Genomic DNA, 26,157 nt, shown 5'->3' with positions numbered 1-26,157 from the left:
TCTCATAGCATCTATTAGTTATACTACAGGTAACAGGATCTGCAGCACTTATCACCTCGAAAAAATACAGCCCTATGACAAACACTGCTGTCAATCCATACCACACAGTCACCTCTGGAGAATGGAGTGGTGCTGGCTGATGCACATGTGGATTTTCTGTTGCCAATATCTTGCAATTATGTTTATTGATAAATTCTTGGAAATGGGATACTTCTGTCCACAGGCTGTTCCAGGGTCATTCATTGTCCACTTCCACATGAGCAAGAAATTCCAAACTGCAAATCTGTCTTCCTGGCAGGTCATCAGAAAGCAACACCTGAACATAGATGATTTTGCATAGATGGCAATGCAGGATGTTTTGCAGAATTTTATGCACCATGCTTGCAAGCATGTCCAATGTGTGGGCAATTCCCTGTTGTAATGGGACACCCTTTTCTAACATAACCTATTTCTTTTATATAGAAGTAGCTGATACCAGGATTCATCCCGAATCCGGTATAGGTGAACATTCAGGGCTGTTTCACTGAAAGCATTTGATTTGATTTTGTGTACGATGTATTAAATTTCAGACTAAAATGTATAAAAAGAACTTAATTTGTTACACGCTGTATGTATGGTTAAAATTACTCTTCTTTTAAAAATATTTCAAATTAGAAATTCTGGCATACTTAAAATTCATATTATTAATTGCACAATCAGGCATTAATTATTAAATGTATTTATGGATTCATTTATAAAATAATAATGTGGCTTAGTAAACATTCTTCTTTTGTCAAGGAATTATGTAAATTCTGTTGCTTTGTAAACTCTTTGGAATATTGTGAGTACTACAGAATGTAAGTAGTAGTGGGTATGCCTATGATGAAGACAGACGTATTTACAAATATGAGGCGTGTTTTTTAAGTAAGTACCGTTTTAAAATTAAAAAAAAGACTTGCTGAGATATCTCAATAATTTTATTTTTACATGAAAGCCTGTACCTTAATCTACTTTTCTACATAATTTCTGTCAATATTGAGGCACTTGTCATAACACTGTACCAGTTTTTGAGAAGTCTGCCGCCCGACTTGGTAACCACTGCATCACCACTGTTTTGACTTCGTCATTGTCTTGAAGACGCTGACCGCCCAGGTGTTTCTTCAAGTGCAGGAACAGATAGTAGTTACTGGTCGCAAGATTGGGGCTGTACGGAGGATGATCCAGAGTGTCCCATCGAAAAGATGTGATGAGATCTTTGGTCTGATTCGCCACATGTGGACGGGCATTCTCTTGCAGCAAAATGATGCCCCTGCTCAACTTGCCATGTCTTTTGTTCTTAATTGAATGGTGCAGATTGTGCAGTGTCTTACTAAAGCTGCTGCATTGACTGTCTCATTACGAAGCAGAAATTCCACAAGCAATACTCCTTTTCTGTCTCATAAAACTGTGCACATGATTTTCCGGGCAGAAATCGTTTGCTTAAACTTCACTTCTCTGGGTGAATCTGAGTGCCGCCATTCCATGGAGTGTTGCTTTGATTCTGGTGTGACGTAGGCCACCCACGTTTCATCACCCGTAACAATTTGGCTTAAGAAATCATCACCGTCATCGTGGGACCGCTCAAGGAAAGTCAATGCACTGTCTAAACGTTTAGTTTTGTGCACATCCGTCAACATTTTCGGTACCCAACATGCACACAATTTTCAGTAATTCAAGTGCTTGTTCACAATGCCATACAAAACGCTATGAGGAACATTAGGAAGGTCATCCTGCAAGGAGGAAATCATAAAGTGTCTGTTTTCTCTCACTTTATTGTCCACTTCCTGCACCAAACTTTCATTAACGACCAAAGGACGCCCACTCCATTGTTCATCATGCACATTTGTGCGGCTATCTTTAAATGCTCTCACCCACTTTCTTACCATTCCATCACTCATAATGTTGTCACCGTAAACTGCACAGATCTCATGATAAATATCGATCGCTTTTAGGCCTTTAGCACTAGGAAATCTTATAACAGCTCGTACTTCACAGTCGGTGGGACTCACGATCATCGGAGGCATCTTAAAAGCTCAGTACACAATGTAAACAAATAATTAGACTGTAATGGCATCAGTGTGTAGACAACCGATGTAGGTACCCAGTGCACATGTGCAGAATGCCGACCGCAGCGCTGTGGCAAAACGGTACTTACTTAAAAAACACGCCTCGTATATGATCGACAGTAACTGTCATTTGGAATATTAAGTGGAAATTGCAAAAACGGTGTGATATTGAAAAATGTGACAAAGAATAAAATTCAAGAGTAGTACAAGCACATCTTCTTCAGTTATTTAGTCATCAGGAACCAACAACGTTAAATCAGAATTTCAGCTGCAAGAATGTACCTCTAGACACAAGAACTGGAGCCAACAAGATAAAATGAAGATAAGCAAAAAAAATTTTCTTTGGAATATCTTTAGCCTAAAGAAGCTTTCATAATTTGTACAGAGACAGAAAATTTTAATAGTGATGTGTGGGAGGGTAAGATTACAAGTGTGGGTATACGCCAGGATCTGTTGACTGAACGTTTGTCTGTTGCAGAAGAAGCAAAAACACATTCGTATCATTTGCAGTTCATATGTAATTCCAATCACTCGATGAAAGAAGACCCTAAGAGCTGCATAACAAAGCCAGATCAACAGTGATGAGATAATATCAACAATGACGGACCGGATGAATTGAAAGAGAACTTTAGAACTACGATGAGGGACATCAATAAGAGAAAAGACAAGTACAAACTATTTGCGAAATTAATTTTTTTTTCATTGACTCATGTGATTGCTAAGAAAATGAATAGAGACAAGGGTGGTGATGTAGATATGAAAGCAGTAGGATCCAGCCAGAACATGTTTGAACCAAGTGATAGTGTAGTTAACAAAGAAACAGTCAAAACCGATATTTTGCAGTTGATTTTAGCAAAATTACAGGAAATGAAGATGGATAACATTAGCAAATTTAGTGCAGTTAATGATCAGCTAACCAAAATAAAAACAGATACCAATAGCAAATTTAGTGCAGTTAACTGAAATAAGGACGGACAATGGTAAAAAATTTACTTCACGACAAGGACAATTAAAACGACCTAAAAACTGAAAACAATTGTAAAATGGACAGGGTAAAATACCAAATGCACCAGGTTTCCGAGCTAATACATGGGTTGTCAGATGGATTAAGAAGTGTGAATGAAAAAAGTAAATGTATTAGAAAATAAATTTATTGTTTTGGAAAATGAGTGAGTTACACAATCCACAAATCGGGAGAAGAATGTTAATGATGTCAGAGTTCAACAGAAGGCCGTAGAGGAAGAAATGGAACAGAACTGTAGCAGGTTAGATCAAAAGATATTAAATGTTGAAAACAGTATGCTAACTAATGTAAATGTTTTAGATCAAACAATTTCAGTAGTTCAGGAAAATTGCATTCACAACAATCTGTATTCAAATAATGCTATTGCGTGGTCCAACATTCCGATCAAAAGTTTTCCATCAGACAATTTACATCCAGTGGATTTTCTATACCACCGTAGAGATAGTTTTGTGTCAAGCATGAGTGACAATCAAAAAATTAAATTTGTCAAAAAATGTCTTGAAGTCGAAGCTCTGTCTTGGGTAAATTTAAATTTAAGTCAGTGGGAAAGATACCAAAGTTTAAAAAAATGTTTTTTTAAATAAATGTTAGTCAGGAGCTGAACAAGGGAGAATTAAAAGTGAATTTCTGAGCCGGCCGCTGTGGCTGAGTGGTTTTAGGTGCTTCAGTCCGGAACAGTGCTGCTGCTACAGTTGCAGGTTCAAATCCTGCCTCGGGCATGGATGTGTGTGATGTCCTTAGGTTAGTTAGGTTTAAGTAGTTAAGTGTCTAGGGGACTGATGACCTCAGACGTTAAGTCCCATAGTGCTCAGAGCCATTTGAACAATTTTTTGAATTTCTGAATGTTCCAAATTGTAGGAATAGGGACAGTACCCTGAAAGAGTTCTGTAAGAATCAACTTAAGAAATTAACACACCTTGACAAACCATTTGATGTAATGACATTGACTGATGCACTATAAAGGAGATTACCAGAAAGGTTGCAGTGAGATTTAGTACACGGACCTGGTGATTGCCTTGAACAATTTTTATGGTATGTTTACAGGGTAGGTAGGGCAGTTGAAAGAAGCATGTACCATAATAATTGAAATGATAGAGATCACAATGGTAATAATTACAGAAACAGAGATAATGGTAATTTCTATCAGGGTCAAAATGGTAACATAGACAGAAATTTTGAACCTCAGCAGAATAGGAATAGCGGGGATAACCATCGTCAATTTAACAGAAGAAATAATCATAGAGGTGGCCACTCAGGAAACGGCGGTCCATCTCAATTAAGGTCCACAGTTTTTTGGTGAGGAAACACCAAGTACAGGACCCCCAATGTACACTTACAATTAGAAAATAACAACAGTATTAATAATGTGGTACAGGCATCTTAAGTTGAGCAGAAGGGACATCAGATTTCTCATTTATGTCTTGATCAAAAGTTTTGGGATATTTTGTTTAATTATGGTGATGCAGGTGCTAATCACAAACCAGAACGTGAGAGTAATGAGAATTTTGATGTAGTGTGTACAATGATTTCTTCTCTTGGTCAGAAAACAGTGTTATTGACGTGTGTAAAACAGGTGATGGCTGTACTGGATCTGAATTAGGTGATATTTTTATGTAGACGTGAACGAGAGCTGTGAAATAAATGAGATTGGTAAGTCTGAGACTGGTAGCATATGGCAAATGAATGTAGGTGGGGTGTGTGACTTTGATGGTGATGATACTTGGGTTGTTACTGATGTTGATGAAGTAATTTTAGAAGAATATGATGATAATGATTATCAGGTGTTTGTGGAGTTTAAGAATAATTAAGTTTCAGAGTTATTTGTAAATACAGCTAAGGTAAGTGATGTATGTGACGCTGTACGTGAGAGTCAAGGAATACCAGTCCAATTGAAGCAGTTTTTCCTTAATGTCATGCTGTGAAATGATCCAGACAGTAAAGGTGAGTTATCTGTAAACCTACAGAACAAAGTTGAAAACTTTTTGAAATTTGTTTGGGACCAAATAGAAAATATTGTAGATAAATTTGCATTCTGGAGTAAGTTAGCTGTGGTAAGTCAAAATTTGTATCCAGATTGGTGGAATGAAGTGAAACAAGATCTAAGTAGGAAGTGTGATTTTGACAGCAATATATTTTGTTTCTTCTGTAATAAGTAATGTTGGTTGTGCTATGTAACCATTCCGGTGTGTGCAATCTTTACCTGACAACATGAGTAACCAAGGTAATGCTGTGATACCAGTTAAGTTGATAAAACTCTGCAAAAACAGTGTGGATGTAGCATTTGATGAAATTGAAAGTTATATTTTACATAAAGTGTCTAATAGCAGAGATGATAATTCAGGTTTTGGGTGTCCTTACATTAAGATTAAGATTGATCAGTGGAAAGGGAACTGTTTGTTTGATACAGGGAACCTGGTTTGTGGTATATCTGTACAATTTGTAGACAAGATTAAATATAGTAAGAATTTTGTGGAAATGCCCATTGTAGGTGTAAAGATAAGAGGAGCTACAGGTAAGCAAAGAAAACTGTTAATATCTCAGGTACTTTTAACGTTTAGTATAGAGGACAAGACCTATGAACATGGATGCATAATGATCTTTAGTCTAGAAGAAAATATTCGCTATGCCTGTAGATTTGTAAAACTATATAATTGTGTTTTGTTTGTCTTTAATTTAGTAAGTAAGATGATGTGATTCCTAAAGTTCTGTCTTACCTGTTGACTGGATTGAAATGTATGATACATTATATAGTTGTGTTCTGTAATATATATGTGCTTTAGAATATGATACATATATGTCATTAGACTAAATGAGTAGATCCTTTTGCAATTTTGAAATGGGACAATCACAATTTGTACTTCAAAAATTAGTAACAGTATCTGAGCATATCTGTGTGTACCTTATCAGTCCATTCTTTTATTGCATTTAACTCTGCTTATTAATGTTTAATAAGTGAACACTTTTTAATTTCACCTGACATAAATCCCATATAATCGACTTTGAAAAGTTACTAATAAGAACATATGTCGTGTGATGTGAAGGAGGTATTGAACAGCAAATTTAGTACACAAACCAATGTTTCAGAATTTGATGTGAATGCTAGACAGGAAGTTACCTATCCGTTGGAGTGTGGGCAGATCCACTCCCCACTCTGCTATATGGCTGTACCCTGCTGGACCCAATCAACTTTCAAGAGATTGTGGGTGCTGGGTAACGTACTCAAGCATCTGTCGACTGGATCTGTGTTGTGACTGATATTTGTGAAACGTTAGCCAAAACTGCTAAAGACAGTGTTATTCAGCATAAATGTATGTTTTTTCAAGCAAGGTGATAGACTTTCCAATGCATTATGTAACTTTAAATCACTATGTATTTTTTTTTTTTTTTTTATCAGTTGTAAACTAATGTTCTAGGTGTTTGGTGCACCTAGGTTAGTTTGCATGGACGATTGGTAAATAGTGTGGAAGACATTTACTAGTGTGGACAATATAACAAGATGTATACATATCTGCTTTCATAGACTGATTTTGGTTCTCAAGTTACTGGATTGTGTCTTCATTCACAGCTAACTAGGACTGTTTACATGTACTCGTATTTATCCTGAATATTACAATATTGTATCTGATTGGAACTTGAGTTGTGGACACACTCATAGTTACTCTTAGCATATGATTGAACTTATCGACATGATTATGAACTTTATTCATTTTGTTGTGTGGAAACATGTTTTGCTGGTTTGTACCTGGTGTGGTTTGGATTCTTGGGACGATCCCCACAACGCAAACTTAGGCCCTAATATTTTTCCATTACTTTGTTCTTTCATGAGTCAACATATCCTTGAATACTCTGGTTTATGAGGCTGATTGATTCCTACTCATGATGGAGTACATTCTTCTTGTCTGTACCCGTTGTGGTGAGTTTTTTCAACTCCACCCGCTTGTCATTCACTTCGGCTCTGAAATTTTCTCTCCTCCCTTTTGAAGATCTTGAAGGTTTAATTGTATGGATGTTAATGTACAATTTATAATTCTAGTAATTTACATTCTCTCTGTATTTATTTCTATAGTTTAATGGTATAATACTGTAGTTTTGACCTAGTATTATTTGTCTTGTGACAGTATGTTCCAGAGATCAGAAAATCTGAATACCATGTCCTGATGTATGTATAGATTATGATTTGTACAGTAGATATTTTTCATGTGTTATCTGTAATATGTTACGTATCAGATACTTCTATACATCTATCTGCTATCCTGGTCATCATTATGTACACCATTTGACAAACCTTGTAGTCTGTCACAAAATATTGTAAACACCCTGTTCCCAAATTTTGTGAGGGGGATATTGTAATGGGACATCCTTTTCTAACATAACCTTTTTTAATTTATTTGTAGAAGTAGACAATACCAGAATTTTTCCTGAGTCTGGTATAGATGAATATTCTCAGGTGTTTCACTGAAAGAATTTCATTTGGTTTTGTATACGATGATTAAATTTCAGACTAAAGTTTGTTACACACTGTGCGTACAGTTAACATTATTCTTCTTTTAGAAATACTTGAAATTAGAAATTCTGGCATACTTAAAATTCATATTATTAATTGCACAATCTGGCACTAATTATTAAACTTATTTCTGGATTCATTTATAAAATAAAGATGTGGCTTAGTAAAGATTTTCTTTTGTCAAGAAAGTAAACTCTGTTGCTTTGTAAACTCTTTGGAATATTGAGAGGACCACAGAATGTAAGTAGTAGTGGGTATGCCTCTGATGGGGACATGTATTTATATGATTGACACTAACAATGTCATTTAGAGTATTAAGTGGAAATTGTAAAAACGGTGTGATTATTGAAAAATGTGACAAAGAATAAAATTCAAGAGTAGTACATGCAAATCTTCATCAGTTATTTAGTCATCAGGAACCCACAACGTTAAATCAAAATTTCGGCTGAGAGAAGGTACCCCTAGACACAAGAACTGGAACCAACAACAAGAGAAAATGAAGATAAGTAAAAAGTTTTTCTTTTGTACATCTTGTGTCTCAAGAAGCTTTCAAATTTGTGCACAAACAGAATTTTAATAGTGATATATGGGAGGGTAAGATTACACTGTGCTCTGCGTGTGTGCACACCACTGCTTGATCCCTCCTGCAGTGCTGTGACCACATCGTCAGCAGATGTTGGATCAACTGCTTTCCTCCCTTTGACTCACTTCAAAAGAACCTGTCTTTTCAAATTTTATAATCATTTTCTCCATACCCTTAGCAATTATGAGACCAGTGACTTTTCTCACACCGCTCAGTGTCCGGAACTTCACCATGGCTACTGGCGCAGTCGGAAAGTGTTTTACCAGCAGAGCACTATCCTTGATGAAGACAGTACTGTTTAATGTTAGGTGTCTCAGACACCAAACATACAACAGTGGCGTGCAGTGCATCTGTTGGTGTGCATATTCTGACACAGTAACATCTACTGGTCAATTTTTTTTTTTCCATGACCCCCCTCCCGCATCAATAACAAACTGTTCAAATTTGACATCATTCTGAGCAGTGGTTCTCTTTCAAAAGCATTTTGAAACTGGATTTTAGTTATGGACATACTGTACATATGTAAACATATTTTTTGAAAAGGGATTTGTATCCAACTGGTTGAGGCAAAGAGACGTTGAAACACGATTATACTAAAGCTGTTTTGCACTAATTTGATTGAAAGACAGGTTTACATTTCTGCTTATAGAGTGAAGAAGTTCTCTTGCATTTTGAGAAGATACTTGTTTTGGCTGTCTTTGAGGAGAAACTCTTTTTTTTTACATTATCTATGTTGAGAGTTACTGTGCTGTTTGGTTTCATTAAAATTGCATAAACACAAATTCTTGCATTACTTGTGGAATATTTGTACTTTATTAGGAAGTCAGATAGATCTGTTTGTTTACTACTGTCATTTTAAAGATCACTGGGCAACAAATGAATGTAACTAATATATCATGAGCACTGAAAGATTTGTTTTGAGGAGAGAATTAAGAAAAAACAGATTTTTTTTAAAAGCTATTTTTTTTCAAACTGTTTACAAAACAACCTTGTTCTCTTTAAAATATTCGCCATTATAACTAACACATTTGTTCCATCAGTGCTTCCACTGTTCGAAACATATTTTGTAATCATCTTTAGAAATGGCTCACAGCTCCTCCCTCCTTTTTTTTTTTTCCTTGACTTCTTCAATGCTGTCAAATCAGTGTTCTTTCACGTCCCTTTTCATTCATGGAAATAAGGAAAAGTCGCACAGAATCAAGTCAGGTGAGTAAGATATGTGGGGCAGTGAGACCATGCATTTTTAGCCAAAAACTGTCTAACAGAGATGGCTCTGCGTGCAGGTGCATTGTCGTGGTGGAAGAAATCTTCCTTTAAAATTTGCTGAACCAAGCTCTAAGATAACCCACTAATCTCTGACAGTTGATCAATTGTCTGTCGACAGGCTGTGAGCGCAAGCTCCCCCTGATCTGAGCAACTTCTCTCTGAACTGGAGTAACATTTGAAATAGTTTCAAACAATGGAAAATCCAGGATGGAATGTAATAACATATGAAAAGGAAAGTTACTACTCACCATATGGCAGAGATGCGGAGTCACTGACGGGCACAACAAAAAGACTGTCCCAAATTAATAAACCTTTCGGCCATTAAGGCCTTCATCAAAAACAGATGTAGATGCGCAAATGCAACTCACACACACGACCGCAGTCTCAGGCAATTGAAACCACACTGTGAGCAGCAGACCAGTGCATGATGGGTGGGGGTAAGGAGGAGGCTGGGATGGGGAGGGAGACGGATAGTATGGTGGGGGTGGTGGAGAGTGAAGTGCTGCAGGTTAGACTGAGGGCAGGCGAGAGGTGGGGAGGGGTTGGAGGGGGTAGGGGGAGGGGAAGAAGAGGAAAAGGAGAGAAGTAAAAAGACTGAATATGGTGGTGGAATGACGGGTGTATAGTGCTGGAATGGGAACAGGGAAGGGGCTCAATGTGTGAGGACAGTCACTAACAAAGGTTGAGGTCAGGAGGGCAGTGGGAACGTAGGATGTATTACGGTTTGTTCAAGATGGTCGCGAGTGTAGAAGTGTGTAACTCTAATAAGAGAAAAAGTTACATTTATGAGCTAAAAAAGGGAGTTTGTGAGAATTGTAACGTCGAAATAACAAATTTAAGAGAACGAGTTTCAGTTCTACAATTCTTAGTCAACACTTTAAGAAGCGAAATCACCACACTCAAGAATGAAAATCGGGGACTACGGTCGAAAAACAAATCAAGTGAAGTGACACCTGACGAAAGGTACAAATCGACCGAGTGGAAAGAAGTAAAACACAAGGTAGGACTTTAGCTGGAAAAATAACAATGAACTTTGCAACAGCAGTTACATTTACGGACAAAAACAAATACAGTGTTCTGCACCCCAGTGACGGTGTTGAAGACAGTGTAAATGATCCAGACCTTGCAAAAGACAATGCACTGAAAACGAATAATCACTTTGAGAAAAATGATGATAAACGGGGAACATCAGGTAAAAAGAACAGCGTGCTTTTTCTAACAGACAGTCATGACAGGAATATATCTAGTATGTTTCGAGAAATAAATTGAGACATAGCAGTGACCAGTGTTATCAAACCCGTAGCAGGAACTAAACACGTTTTAGGCACTAGCGTTCAAACAAAATCCACGCAAGAAAATGACTTTGTCGTATTCATAACACGATCAAATGTTGTTGCGAAAAATGAAGCACATGTTTGCGTAAAAGTGCTTCAGAACTTCCTAGAAAAAAATAAATCAAGGAATACAGTTGTTGCTACAGTGCCTCATAGGCACGATTTAATCTATAGTTCATGCGTTAATTAAGAAATTAGAAGAACAAATATTAAAATAAAGAAACTGTGCTCTGAATACACAAATTGTGCTGTGGTCGATATAAGTAAACTGCAGCGTTACCTTCACACCAGCCATGGGCACCACCTAAACTATGAAGGGAAAAAGTTTGTGTGCAAATAAGTCGATGAAATAATTAAAGAAAGACTCACACGGAATAAAACAATCTACGAAAGTAGTGGTTTGAGTAATACCTGGAATGTATGTCATTTTTTAGCATAAAAGTCAGTGAATCGGCAGGTAATAAACCTCCTTTACTTGAACTAGGTACTAAAAGCAACATTCGAATGAGAATGTGTTCACAGATAATAAACAATAAACATAAATCTGTTACTGTGATGTAAACGAACATTCACTGCATTAGGAACAAAGTATTACAATTAGAACATTTTTGCAGTATTGAAAACGTTGATGTTGTTTGTGTCTCAGAACAATGGCCGACAGAAGATCAAGTACAATATTTTGTTCCTCAAGGGTATGCTGTTGGAGACATTATGTGTAAAAGTGAAAGAAAGAATGGAAATATTTTAATATTTGCTAAAGATACTATAATGTTTACCAAAATAGATGTTAGCTCTTACTGTGCAGAACTATATGGAGAATTTAGCTGTATAAAACTAAATGCAGAGAATACTATAATTGTTAGCTTGCACAGATCACCAAGTGGAGATGTAAATACATTTTTCGAAAGATTTAAGCTGCTTATGAGGAAAATACTAAAATCTAAAACAAAACTAATTATCTGTGGCAATTTCAACATTGAAATAGCCAACAATGATGAACATGTTACTAGAACATTTTTTAATATCTTACGATCACTAAATTTACAATGTACAAATTACACACCAACACGGTATAATGCGTGCTCAGATAATATTAAATTTTTTTTAGAGATATGTATGACGTCAGACTTGCCAGTGGAGCCCTAGCTGATCACGAACCGTTGATTTTAACGTTCTGCTGTGATCAGTTGCCTAAATTAGACATATCAGTCTGAATCAAGGCTAATGCCACTTGGATAAGAGGGCAGAAAAACGAATATATTAATTTATTTATTGACAGATTATCTGATGCTAAGTGGGACTTTGTATACAACACATAACCTGGGAAGGGTGCTGGTGAAATTGTGTTTAACAACTTCCTGAAAATACTCAGAGTTATGGTATTCCTGCTCACCATTAATCAAAAGTAGTAATAAGCATAAACAGAAAAACAAACAACTAAAATGGTATACAGATTAGCTAGCTCTCACTAGGGAGGAGATGCTCAAAGACTGTACAGAATATATAAAAATTCTTGTAAACAAGGACCTGAGCTAGATAATATAAAGCAGCATGGGACATCGTCAACCAATATAATTCACAAACCCACACACAAGGTGAAATGCTGGTCCCAGAAGAAGTAAATAATTACTTCCTCACCTCAGTGAGTGAGCTGAAAAACAAAAACAAGCAAAACGGCACTTGGGCACTAGATCGTCTTGGTGCTTTGCCCCATAGGAGGTATACTTTACACTGGAATGTTGTCACCCCAGAGGATATTGTAAAAGCTGTGGCAAGGTTCACCAACTCCTAAAGTATGGACTGTTATTGGTTCTCTAACGATGTAATGAAAAAAATAATACACTTTATCTGTCAATCTCTTTCTTTCATTTTTTTATATGTATATAGAATCTGGAGTTTTCCCAGATGCACTCAAAACTGCTAAAGTGATACCAGTCTTTAAAAAGGGAGATAAGCATCTGCCCCAAAACTATCGACCAGTTTCTATTGTTCCAATTTTCTCTAAAATTTTTGACTATCTAATGTACAGTCAACTGAATAACTATTTTGAAAAGCATGATCTCCTCTCCAACAGACAGTTTGCATATCAAGATGGTAAAAATACCAATACTGCTGTCACTGAAGTTGTTAACCAGGTGTTAACTGCAGTCGAAAATAAGGATCTATTTTAAGTTGTACTTTGTGATCTTAGCAAAGCCTATGACTGCATATCATTTAACACCCTACTTGCAAAACTGGAATTTTATGGCATACACAAACCATCTATAGATGTAATTGAATCATACTTAAGTAACATGAGACAGTTTGTATCAATTAAAAATAGATGATCCTCGCTGAAGTAAGTTGAGACTGGAGTGCCTCAGGGCTTGGTCTTAGGTCCTTTTCTGTTCATCATTGCAGTTTATGACTTACCTTACAATGTAGGAGCAAATTCAATTGTGTGTTATGCAGACGACACAACACTGCTCAGTACACACCATGACACAACAAAACTGCATCAGGCAACACAGGAAAAACTAGAACTAGTAATGAATTGGTTTTCTTCTAATGAACTCCTATGTAATCCTGATAAAATACAAGAGCTAATTCTGAGTTTAACTACAGCTGTTGAAAGCAAATCAGTATAATTGTTAGGATTCCACATTGGTTCAAAATTAAACTGGGAGGAACATATTAGCCATATCACTGATCTCATCTGGAGACTGACAGATGTAGTCACTGATGAGTATCTAAAGGTGGCATATTTTGGCCTGTTTCATCACACATTTCCTGTGCCATATTGTTATGGGGACATTCTTGCTTTGTCAGTGAAATTCTGAAAATTCAAAAAAAGTAGTCAGAATAATGAGCAAAGTTAAGCTCGAGGAACACTACCGCCCCCTCTTTATCAAGCAAGCACATGATATTAACTGTTGTGAATCTATACATCTACACAGCACTGCTTTATGTCAAAAGCAACTTAAATGAGTTTGAAACCAGAGAGAACATACATCCCCACAACACCAGAGGCAAATGACATACCAAGACACAGACTCTCCAAGACTGCAAACACACACAAAATAATGAGTTTAAAATTCTTCAATAAACTTCCAGCATCTGCTCGGTCACTGACCAGTAATATTTTCAAATGTAAGATTTATGACTGGTTACTCAAACACCCATTTTATAAATTAACAGAATATTTTGAAATAATCATTGACATTAGTATATAAGAATATTCCTAAAAGAAATGGAATTAAATTGTAAAAACTTTACTGTAAAGTTATTGTTAATTGTATATTTAATGTTCAGACCTATTCCAGTGACTACTGAATTGCAGGGAGAGTTCCCACCTGCGCAATTCAGAAAAGCTGGTGTTGGTGGGAAGGACCCATATGGCACACGCTGTGAAGCAGTCATTGAAATGATGGATGTCATGTTTGGCAGTGTGTTCAGCAACAGGGTGGTCCACTTGTTTCTTGGCCACAGTCTGTCGGTGGCCATTTATGCAGACAGCTTGTTGGTTATCATGCCCACACAGAATGCAGCACAGTGGTTGCAGCTTAGCTTGTAGATCACAACTGGTTTCATAGGTAGCCCTGCCTTTGATGGGATAGGTGATGTTTGTGATCAAAATGGAGTGAAACCAACCACACACACACACACACACACACACACACACACACACACATTGCAGCACTTCACTGACCACCATCCCCACCATACTATCCCCCCCCTCCTCCTCCTCCTCCTCCTCCTCCCTGTCCCAGCATCCTCCTTACCGCCAACCAGTTGCCACTCCTATTATGCACTGGTGCTGCTGCTCACAGTGCGGTTTCAGTTGCCTGAGACAGTGTGTGTGTGTGTGTGTGTGCGTGTGTGTGTGTGTGTGTGTGTGTGTGTGTGTGTGGGCCTTAATGGCCAAAAGCTTTATTGATTTGTGACAGTCTTTTTGCTGTGCCCATTTGCAACTCAGCGTCTCCACTATATGGTGAGTAGCTTTTCATAAATATGTAAGTTTTGTCGTTTTCGCAGGTATTGAACATGTGCTGGACGATAATGATCTGAGAATTGATCCACTATGCCTAGAGTATTTTATAATAAGGAGACAATAAGTTGCACATTTTTGATGAAATAATGAAAAATATTTACGAGTATTATGATGATATGATGAGGTAGGATTATGTATATCCTGTGATGATGATACACAGGGATTTTCTTTGTGCTCTAAGGAGGTATAGGATATGTTATATTATTTTGAAGATAATGATTATAATTAGGTTGCCATGTGTTAGGGAACTTTTTCTGTACTATTCTGTATGATGATCAGTTATGTCACATAGTAAATGTTTATACCTAGCAATAAGATGGAGGTTTGTACTGTATTTACTGTGAGTCTGATAGGAATATGAATATGAAAGAGGATACTAACATTTCACGAGCTTATAATAGAACAGGTCTTCAGAGAGAGAGAGAGAGAGAGAGAGAGAGAGAGAGAGAGAGAGAGAGAGAGAGAGTAGCAGAACTGTAAGTTTTGGAAACTGTCCGAGATAAAGTAATGTTTCTGACTAGTTTTTCACACCAACTGAATAATTTTTGTAGCAAGTCTGAACATTTAAAGAGAGTAATGCTTAAGGAGGAATTGGATTGGTATTCAATCTGTTATGAAACTAAAAAAAACTATTTTTGATGTAGAAAAGGTGATGGGAGTCGTACTGTCTACAGTATACCAAACAATTTTCTTACCATATAGCAATTTGCTGAAGAAGTAATAATAAATACAATGTAACATTACTGTCTAGAAATATGTTTTGTGACGAGAATTTGGAACTGCTGTGAGGTTATATTTAAAGTCCTTGTAGGTAATGCAAATAAGTTATGAGAGCTCCTTTTTGTAACTTCTTTGAGAAAATAATTCAGTCAAGAATAGGTTTTGGCACTTTATCACATTACCATAGTTACACTTTACCACACGAGATATATGCATTTCAGTCTGAGGTGCCAGAGACGGCAATCATGTATGCTACATTGTACGTACGTGTTTTCTTTTCTGAAGATGGCGTTGGCCAAAAGCTAAATGTGTAATCATCTATTTGTGTGCCTGTCTGTAAATCAACATGTCATCCTTAAGGTGAGTAGCAATCAATCCTTTTTGTAATACTGCCATTGTTAATAAACTTTGTTACTTTGTCATATTCATAAACAGTAGTAGAATATTGCATAAAGAGTCTTGCATGTTGTATTCTTCAGTGATTATTCCTGTATTAACCCATGTGACTGTTAAATAATTCAACTATGTATGTTATTTATTATATTTTTATTACTGAAATAGCTGTGCGATTTGTGATGTTCTTTGAAACTTGTAGTGTTGTTTTCGAAAACTGGTTGCATTCAGGTAATAGTGTGAATAAATTGTGATGTAATAAACAACAGAAATTAGCCCAATTTATGGGTATTCTATAAGTTTTGACAAAATCTACATATACTCTTCTGTAATGCTGTAAAGTTCCACCAAAACTTCGCACATTACTGTGATGAGGCCAGCATACTTCTTGAGAAACTACTCATTACCCACAACTACTAACACTGCCAATGTAAGTCATTATAAAATTTCTTCCTCTTGGATTTCTTCTCAGTTTCGAGAAAAGGCAACTAATTTGTACATCAGTATATAATTACAACATCAATGTTTATCTGTTTTCAGCACTGGTATGTAAAGAACACAGTCCTTTTTTCCTAATGTGATTATATTTTTTCGTAAAAGCTACAGACTGTACAATGGAGCTAACTGAACTTTTCCCATGCCTCTCAAGAGAACCAAGGAGAAATTAACAGATCCTTCATATTGACAGGGAAAATATATATTTGATGCATGATAGAATTAGTCATAACCACCTCTTTAGTGTGCTTAAGACGTGCAACTGTGAAAAAAAGTCATTTACAATACAATTAAAACCTTAAATTAGAATACATTAGCAGTACACATTACCTATGATTGTGTTTTCTGTAGAAATATGAATGTAAACACGAAAAAAACTTTTGTGGTATTATATTATTAATCTGCTCAAGAGATATGATCCGGAGAGCTGGTCTTGTGTAAATGAAGAAATTAGATGTAACAAACAATAACTGAATAATGTGTGCATGAAGTTAAAAAAATCATAGCAGGACACTAACAACAGCAAGAGAAATAATTTTACTAGACATGGTCAGAATTTAGACTAATGTGTTAACCAAATTTCATAAGAAACAAACAATACTTCTCAAGATAAAAGTCACCACTCCTCAAAAATGAAATGAAGGATGGTTGTAAAGAGGGCTAACTCCAGCAGGTTTTGGCTCTATTTTTTAACAATCTCAAGAAATATCTACTAATTACTGTTTCTGCCCTTTGCAAGTAGTGCTCTACCAACTGCCAATCCAAGAATGCCTCAAGGACTAACTGGAAACAACTTGTCACAAGCTTCTCCTGTTCAGTCACAGGTATCATACTATTCAATTTTTAATAATAGTATGAAAAGGAAAGTTGCTACTCACCATACAGTGGAGATGCTGAATTGCAGATAGGCACAGCAAAAAGACTGTCACAAATAAAGCTTTCGACCAGTAAGGCACACTCGTGCAAATGCAACTCACCCAGACGTGACTGCTGTCACGTGTGGGTGAGCTGTGCTTGTGTGCGTGTGTGGGTTATTTCTGATGGAAACCTTAGTGGTCGAAAACTTTATTTGTGACAGTCTTTTTGTTGTGACTATCTGCGATTCAGTATCTCCACTACATTGTGAGTAGCAAGTTTCCTTTTAATAATACTGTCCTGAATTTCCCATTGTTAAATTTTTAAACACAACAAAGTGGCACATGGGGCATATGAAATGACACAATGACCAGTAGACATTAATGGACACAGCATGTTTAAACCAATATTTTACAAGGACTCTACTGATTAGTGTAACATTGCACGTTACTAGTGATGTTTTTTGTGTCTAATTTTTTTCCACAAAGACATTTTCCCCCCCAGCTTTATCACAATGTCACATCTCTACATCGACACAATGAAGTTGATCACTCAGCAATACTCACATTTACAATTTACACAAACATTTTTTGTGAAAGAAAAGAGAACGATTATTTTGTGGAAAACACTATTCTCTCCATCAGTGCTGAATTAGCTATAATTAGTTTTACAGTTTACTGTTCCTTTTAAAACAGATAATTTTTTACCAAAGAAATTCCATCAGCAATGACATGTGCATCACATTAGAAACTCAATAAGCCATCTATAGTACGACAGTTAATACGAAGAAGCATCCTCTTATTATTCTTCCACAAAACAATGCCACATAGCATGGTACAACTCAAAAGTGAACTTACGAAGAGAAATTTAATCAATCTGCGTAATGCTTTCACTGTCACTTACTGCCATATACAGAACACTGCATGAAAGTTAATAATGATCACAGTGTAGAATCCCAATATCTGCTTGTGTAATGTGAACTAGTCCATAGATTTCTATAACAGATTTTTACACTCACACTATTAAAACTTGAATTCTTTATATTTCTTGGCTTGTTTATTGTCCTGATGTTGCTGTCTTTGTTTCCGCTTATTCTGAAAATATGAAACATACGAACATTATACATACATATAAAATACAACACTTGTACAAAATGCTTTATTGCCAATGTAATCACCAAGTCAGTACGTGAACAGACGAATCGCAAACAATATGAAAATAAACTCGGTTATATAATGAACTGTGCACATAAAAACAATTCAGCAGAATGAAAGCAAATAAAATATACCTTCTGCCTCGCAACATGGTCGGCAAGCATGTCTGAAAGATCTTCCTTTTGCAGCTGCGACTGCTGCTCTCTGATTTGCTGTTCATACCGCACAGCCATAGCTTCAGTATCCACCAAGTCAAGCTCAGAGGGATCCAAAGCCAATTCCACTGTGCCAGGACCTTCATGGCGTCTTGGTGCTTGTCCTCCAGGAGGTGGTTGAGCACCAGCACCAGTCATGTCATAGATATGTGTTGAGGCCATCATTGCTCCACCTACACGCTCCACACGTTTCTCAGGAAGCACCTGGTATAGCACAGGTGTTTCACCCCTGAATAAGAAACAAACCACAACATTGCTTATCTTTATGAAGTGAAATTCTAAGTACTTGCTGATAGAAAGACATAAAAGTAGAAAGTCTGTTGAGGGGACCCTGCCTCCTGTGAGGACAAAGAGAGGCGAAGATGAAGAGAGAAATTGGACATCAAGTAGAGTACACGGGTATGATATAATAAAGTGTAAGTTAACATTGAAAAATAAAATTAAAGAATTGGCACTAAATAATCATTAACACTGAAAAAGGTTTATTAGAAACAGTTCAAATTGTAATTATATGTAATCAAGCTACTTCAGTTAACAGACTGGTTTTAGGTTGTTCAAAAACACCAAAAAGGGGGAAATGCCCAAAACTGAATTTGATTTACCGACTCAAAACTTCAAGAGCTACAGCGTGGTTATAATTATGCTTTCACTATTTGAAAGGGCCCCCATGAAAAATGAGTGATTGTATGACAATGAAATATTATGGAAACATTTGTAAGGACATGTGGAACAGAAATGAAGACTAAACCACTGACACAAGTACATTTTAATTTCCACACAGGAGGGTAACATTTATTAACTGCATACCATGTTTACATTCCAGGTTACAATAATTTTTGGTGCTACTGGCCATCTGCCTCTCTCAGGAGCAGTTCTCAAACTGCCAATTAATTTTAACCACAGTCATGTCCTTCAACCCCAGGACAGAAAAAGAGAACCTCTCCATATACCTTTAATGTGTTGGTACTTGCAGAGAGCAACAGCACTATTGCTGTTGTTCTGATAAAACAACACTTTGTCCAGACTCGTGTTGGCTGTCTGAGACTGTAATGCAGAATGATGCATGAGTTTCAACCTTATGTTGTCGTACCAGTACTGCAGTGTAACGGTCAAGTCGTGACATTAACACTACTAACAACATAAATCTATCAGCACACAATCTGAACATCATTCCGATTAAATTGGGTATGCATACGGAAAAGTTTTCCAGCTACACTGACACAAGTAATGAGAGTTTAATTATAATCACCTTGTACGTAAAAATGTATAAAACGTGAATGAGCATTACATTTTGATCCAGTGAAGCTAAAACTGCATGTACAAGTTTTAGCAGAGGTAACTGTCACTGCCTGATGTGGACTGAGGCAACTGTTGATCTGGTAGAAGTCAAGGGTATAAATTGTTGCCAAATGCTTGAAGGCCACATTCACTCCGACTAGCAAAATTGTGAGGGAGCAAGATTCTAGGTTTGCATTATTTTCATTTTTAATAATCCTCCAATCCGACACTAGAAGGAATATTAGAGCCAACTGTATTCCAGTGTACAGAAATTTCAATGGAATATCTAAGCACACAAAAACATTAATATTACCTGTAATTGTTACAAAGCAAATGTAACAGTGCTCAGAGTTAGCGTTTCTGGAATTTCTGCAAGTGTGTAAAATCATAGGTTTGCATTGAGTCCATCAGATACACCGCAGGAAAACAATATTAATCTGTACACTTTAAAAAGTTCTGTCAAAATTGTAGTAGATCACTGAAAATATTTGAATATTTAAGTGAAACTGTAATTATACTATTATACATCAATCACTATGGATGTGAGGCAGTGTGCAAAAGAAGTGAGTAATTCTGAAATTCTAGATGTTGATTTCAACCCAAAAAGTGTGAATTTGTTGTATGTAGTGGGGCTGTCACTACGAATTGATGCAGTATTAGGTGCTATGGAGTACTTGTAAGACTGTAATTTGTGTACAGTGTTATTCACTGACAACTAATGTAAGAGTTCACACATGATTTTTTTTTTTTTTTTTTTTTTTTTTAAGTCTTCGCATTTTTAAAATATGAGCAAAGACATTAACTGGAGAAACTTGTGGAAATTTAAGTGATATGTGCACCCTCCACATCTGTTTTCCAAGAGAGACAGATGATCTTTGATGCATTATTTCTCATTGCTATTATTCATAACAAAAACAGCTGACTTCTCAGCAACACTAACTGTTCAAGCACAAATGTGTTTTGGTGCTTTATTCCGCAGTAGTGTCATTTACCATGACAACAGCAAGCTCTCTTGCCAATGTAGCTTATTTTCAGCATGGTGAAATTGTTTGTATTGGAGGTAATATTTGCAAAACTTTTATGGAACATCCTTACATATTTTATCAAACTTTTACTCATGTCACAGTAATATAAATGTATTTTTTATGTCTTTAACTTTGCTCTGTATCCTCATGACAGTTCCCATTTCAATTTCTTGTTCATAGTATTGTTTTCTGCTATTTTATACTTATTGATTACTACAATCTGCTTCAATTTCATTATTTATTTATCTGTATTCCCCAATAATTGACAAGTGAGTAGATTTAGCAACTGTGAGAGAGAACAGCTGCTGCCATGGAGAATGGTGCCACTGAAGAATAACAAATCAATGAACATCTGTATGTTCTATAGAAACTACAGTTATAAAGGGATCTCAATTATTTTACTTTTCACAGATTTCTATGCTCATATTTAATAAAATTTTTAACAACTTCTTTTTAAAGTTTTGTACGTAATCTGTTATATGGATTGTCAATGATTAAGCCTTTACGCTATCACACTGGCCAAAATCAGCAAGGTTTTGCAACCCACAGTGACTATTTTATAACCATAACTATAAAAAAAAAAAAAAAAAATCAGCTACTGCCTCAAGTTGCTACAGGCAGTTACAAGTACTTCTGTAAGGTTGGTTTTGTTGGACCATTATCTCAGGCTACATCTATTAATTTTTTGAAGTTTTGAATCTGTAATTTCAAATATGGATCTACTTATTCTAACAGCCTAAACTGAGTCTTATGATGGTTTTTAGCTAAAGTGATAGCTCACGGCAAATAACTGTTGCCATTCACAATGTCTTAAGACTTAAGATTGTGGTTCCTACAGGTAACTTGACTAATATGATGATAAAGGCACAAATATGAAATACAGAATTTAATGCTGTAAAACTTGATGCAAGACTAAAATTGTGTGTTGGTCTGGAACTTTAGCACACACTCTTGCTTTTTGTAGACAATGCTCTTCATTATTAAGTTATTTACAAATGATTCACAACCAAAGTCAAAGCTTTTAATCTGTTGGTACATATATCCTGGGAAAACCAATGTTGTTGAGAGGCACACAAAAAATCTGAGGTCTATTTGATGCCAGTTAACAGTTATAGCAACGGTGTGAGGAGATGAGGTCATGACACAGGTCTTCGTTCAGGAGGTGTAAGAGTTCAAATCTTACCTGACTGATTAGATTTACATTTCCCAGTTTTTCCAAAATATTTTAAGCAAGAAGAAGAATGAAGATTGGGTTATGCCCCTTTGATATCGAGGACATGAGAGATTGAGCACAAGCTTGGATTGTGTCAAGGATTGGGAACGAAATTGGCTGACCCTCCCGGAATTTGCCTGGAGTGATTTATGGAAATCATGGAAAACCTAAATCTGAATGGCCGGACACAAGTCTGAACCACTGTCCTCCCAATGAGAGTGCAGTAGGCTAACCACTGTGCCACCTTGCTTGGTCCCTTCAAGCAAATGAAGATGGTTAATTTGAAAGGGACATAGTCAGTCTTCTCTCTACTGTTGTTCAACATGAGCTAGAGTTCAATGTCTAATGGCTTCATTATCAATGGGACAATATATCCTAAGATGCCTTCCTCCAATTTTTTTTTGTATAAATGATCAATGAACAGAAAATCATGCAATGCTAGGCTCCTGTATGTCTCCACTTTTACAGCAGTTTACTGCTCCAATACATACAAATATTATATCAAACATTTTTAAAGCAAATTGACATTGTTAAATGATAAAAAAAGTGTAGTACCTCAGCATTACATGTATCACTTTCAGAGACAAGGACAGGGAATGCATGTCACACAGGTTGCTCTGCGCATTAAAAGAAAATTCATATGAGGTAACTACAAAATTACGAGACAGAATGACTTGCTAGTACCTACCTTCAGGCAGCGAAATTTGTAAAACGTGCGACAGACATACAATAATATAAGAAACTATCCTAGTTTTCAGAACAATTATTTACTTTCTCAGGGAGGACAGAGAGATGTTGAGGAAAATTAAAAAGGAAGTTCAGGTCACTTGAATCCTCATAACGGATGGAAGGCTTTCAGCCATGGCTCCAAGTGATCTAAATTTCGTTTTTAACCTTCCCCAATCTATCTCTCATTTACCCCCATGGAAGGGACCAACAGTTGCAAAAGCTAGGACAGTTTCTTGTACTTTCAAGTATGTTATCCACAGTACTAAGAATTTCACCTCCTGAAGATATGTAATGGCCAGTCATTCTGTCTCACAACTGTACATAGTTGGTTCTGTAACAAGAAAGAGTTCAAAAGCTGAGCCACAATCTTCAGCTCTTTGTTTCTGCATTTATTGACTATTCAATGCTTCTCTTATATAATGGCTGAATCTCTTTTTGGCTTATTCTCTTTTCTTAAAACATTACTCGTGTTTCATTATTGGAAGGAGCAATCAACATTGGTGAAAAATCCAAAAATGGAATTTACTAAGTATACTGGAATGAACTGTAGCCTGCAGTGTTAATTTGTCTTGTATACATGTTTTATATGGCTACTAAATCTGATTTTGGGACAAAAATTGTGGTAACACGCAGTGCACCCAGTGGTGGATGACGGTCATCACATCATTTGGTGCCTCTTATGTGCACAACGTCCTCCTCATATATGCAATGATACGAACTGTTTTAGAGACAAACTGGTGTCAACATTAATGATCCTATGTAGGTTTTCCTCATGTATTTTGATGATGTCACTCATCTTCATTATAACATTTAGGTTGGGACTTTTTAAAATTTCATAATGGCACCACTGGGCCTTGAAACAGAGTACATTTCACTGCAAAGTAGCTGATGAAGCATGGTACTCCTCCCAGAAGTTTCAGTACTGTCTATGTCTATTACTTTTAGGACTTGTCAGATATTGGTGTCACAGTACTCTCGCTTGACTTCTGGCATGAGTCTAAATGTCTGCTGGTGGAAACTCTCAAGCTTCCTACTGTCTTAGCTACAGAAACCCAAGTTGCACAGCTGTATGGTAATGTTGAAATGACAACAGTTTGATACACAAGTTTTGTGTATAGCCAGTTTTTTATTACAGACAGCTCAATATGTCAGTTTTCTGAAGCCTGCACAAGGTACACAAATCTTCATTCCCATCTCTCTTCCAAGTAAGCAATGAAGATATATCACTAGCTATCAATAAACAAGCATATGAAAAGGATGATCAATTGCTTACCTTTCAGACAATAAATTTCACCAGAAAGAGGGGAAGCATTAATATGAGCAGTGGTTTCTCTATCCTTTAAGGTTCTTTTATAAAAATATCTATGGCAAATAATCTCCCACTACTGCACTACTGAGAAGCTCTAAATTTAGAATAATAAAGGCAAGTATAGCTCTAAATTTAGAATAATAAAGGCAAGTATAGCTCTAAATTTAGAATAAAGAAGGCAAGCATGAGGATAAGTTCTTCACACCGATTAAAAATGTTTACCACAATGTTTTCACTGCAAATTACTGAAATTGTTACAGGAATCATATGAAAATTTTATGTAGCATGCAGTTTAATGAATTCTGTATATTACCCTTCCATTTCACTTTCAATTTTTCTTTTCCTGAGTTCAATGATCTCGGGTGTTTCAAGGCCAGCAGGTATTGATGTTATGCCAGAAGGAGTGATAAGACCTTCAGCTGGTGTAACAAGCCCAGTTTCATCTTCTTTCTGCCGTTCTTCCTCGTCTTCATCTTCGTCTTCGTCTTCACTTTCTTCCTCAGATTCCGATTCCAATTCTCCCCAGGTTGTTCGATCAATTTCTTCTTCATCATTATTTGCCTGCAAAATGATAGGTATTCTTTATTATTTGCCTGCAATGAGAAAGCTATTAACACTCTAGTTGGTGCGCCTATATATAAAGTGCAACAAATCACAAATAACATTGTCTTGTACCATTCCACTGTTTTTACAAATGTTCAAATGTGTTTGAAATCTTATGGGACTTAACTGCTAAGGTCATCAGTCCCTAAGCTTACACACTACTTAACCTAAATTATCGTAAGGACAAACACACACACCCACACCTGAGGGAGGACTCGAACCTCCGGCGGGATCAGCCGCACAGTCCATGACTGCAGCGCCTTAGACAGCTCGGCTAATCCCGCGCGGCCCACTGTTGTTACACAATTGCGAGCCTGTACCTATTCCTTCATTATCGCTTCAGCTAACATAGTGATATGTTTTGCTGTCATATATCCGAGCGAGCAGCAGTAATATAAACAGTTAGCTAGGTGAGAAAAAATTTACGATCCAGGCAAGAAAATGACCCAGATTCCAAGCTAGCAGTGCAATCCCACAATGTGGCAGGTGTTGGCAAGATAATCAGCAACTGATTAAGCGGTTGGCTGGGATCTGATGCAACTGCGCAGTATAATGCTTTGAGTGGGTTATTACTGTGGGGTAACACCTGTATATGAAGCAACAGAGTGACAAAATGAATATTTATTTTATTATTATTGGTGCATGAAATAGTGATTTGCCTCACATAATGCAAGATTATTTTTTCATTGGTTAATTATACTAATAGTAAACCGTGATTTTGCTCAAACACATTTTTGTTGGTAACAAAGAAAGCTATTCTTTACAAAAAAAAAAAAAAAAAAAAAAAAAAAAAAAGGCATGTCAGCTTGAGATAGTGCAGAAATACTAGCAAATAATATATAGAATGACATCTTGCAATAAATATACTTAATGAATGAATAATGAAACCTCATCTTCTGATTAGAGATTTTTTATGCATTTACAATACTTTTAAGGGCCCAATGGCACATTAAAAGATACTTATATAAAGTTTTAAGCTACAGCTTACATAAATAAAAACAAAACACACGCCATTCATACACGCAAGCAAGCACATCTCGTGTACACATGACCCCCAACTCCAGTATCTTGGGCTGGAATGCAACTATCACGTGGGATGCAAGCAGCAATATGGAGATATGGAGGGGGCAGGGTAGGGAAAGGAATAGTAGTGTACGACTAGGAAAGGGGGGGGGGGGGAGATGAACACTGTCTAGTGGAATGTGCAGGGCCAACAGGTGCAGGGTCAGGAGGTTGTAGGGCAGGGAGATGAGGAAAACAGGAGATGATTGGGGAAAGATAGGCAAGTGCATTGGCAGGAACCGGCAAACAGAGAGTGTGGGAGACAAGAATCAGGAGGAGAT

The 26,157-nt window shown here is 36.6% G+C and overlaps 1 protein-coding gene across 1 annotated transcript in view; it reads right to left on the bottom strand.

The window, feature by feature from the left end:
• Nucleotides 1-17,668: 17,668 nt before the first annotated feature.
• Nucleotides 17,669-26,157, bottom strand: part of LOC126192627 (splicing factor 3B subunit 2) — an 88,944-nt gene continuing 80,455 nt past the window's right edge. Inside the window, exons 10-12 of the mRNA XM_049932617.1 lie at nt 24,525-24,772; nt 18,577-18,886; nt 17,669-18,382 (exon numbers count right to left, since the gene is read on the bottom strand). Of these exons, the coding sequence (XP_049788574.1) occupies nt 18,311-18,382; nt 18,577-18,886; nt 24,525-24,772 (630 nt within the window). The 3' untranslated portion in view covers nt 17,669-18,310. The remainder of the gene's footprint in view (nt 18,383-18,576; nt 18,887-24,524; nt 24,773-26,157) is intronic.

Source organism: Schistocerca nitens, chromosome 1 (genome assembly GCF_023898315.1).
Source record: "Schistocerca nitens isolate TAMUIC-IGC-003100 chromosome 1, iqSchNite1.1, whole genome shotgun sequence".
Lineage (NCBI taxonomy): Eukaryota > Metazoa > Arthropoda > Insecta > Orthoptera > Acrididae > Schistocerca > Schistocerca nitens.
Note: the sequence above shows the minus strand (reverse complement) of the source record. Positions and strands in the feature narration are given on the sequence as shown.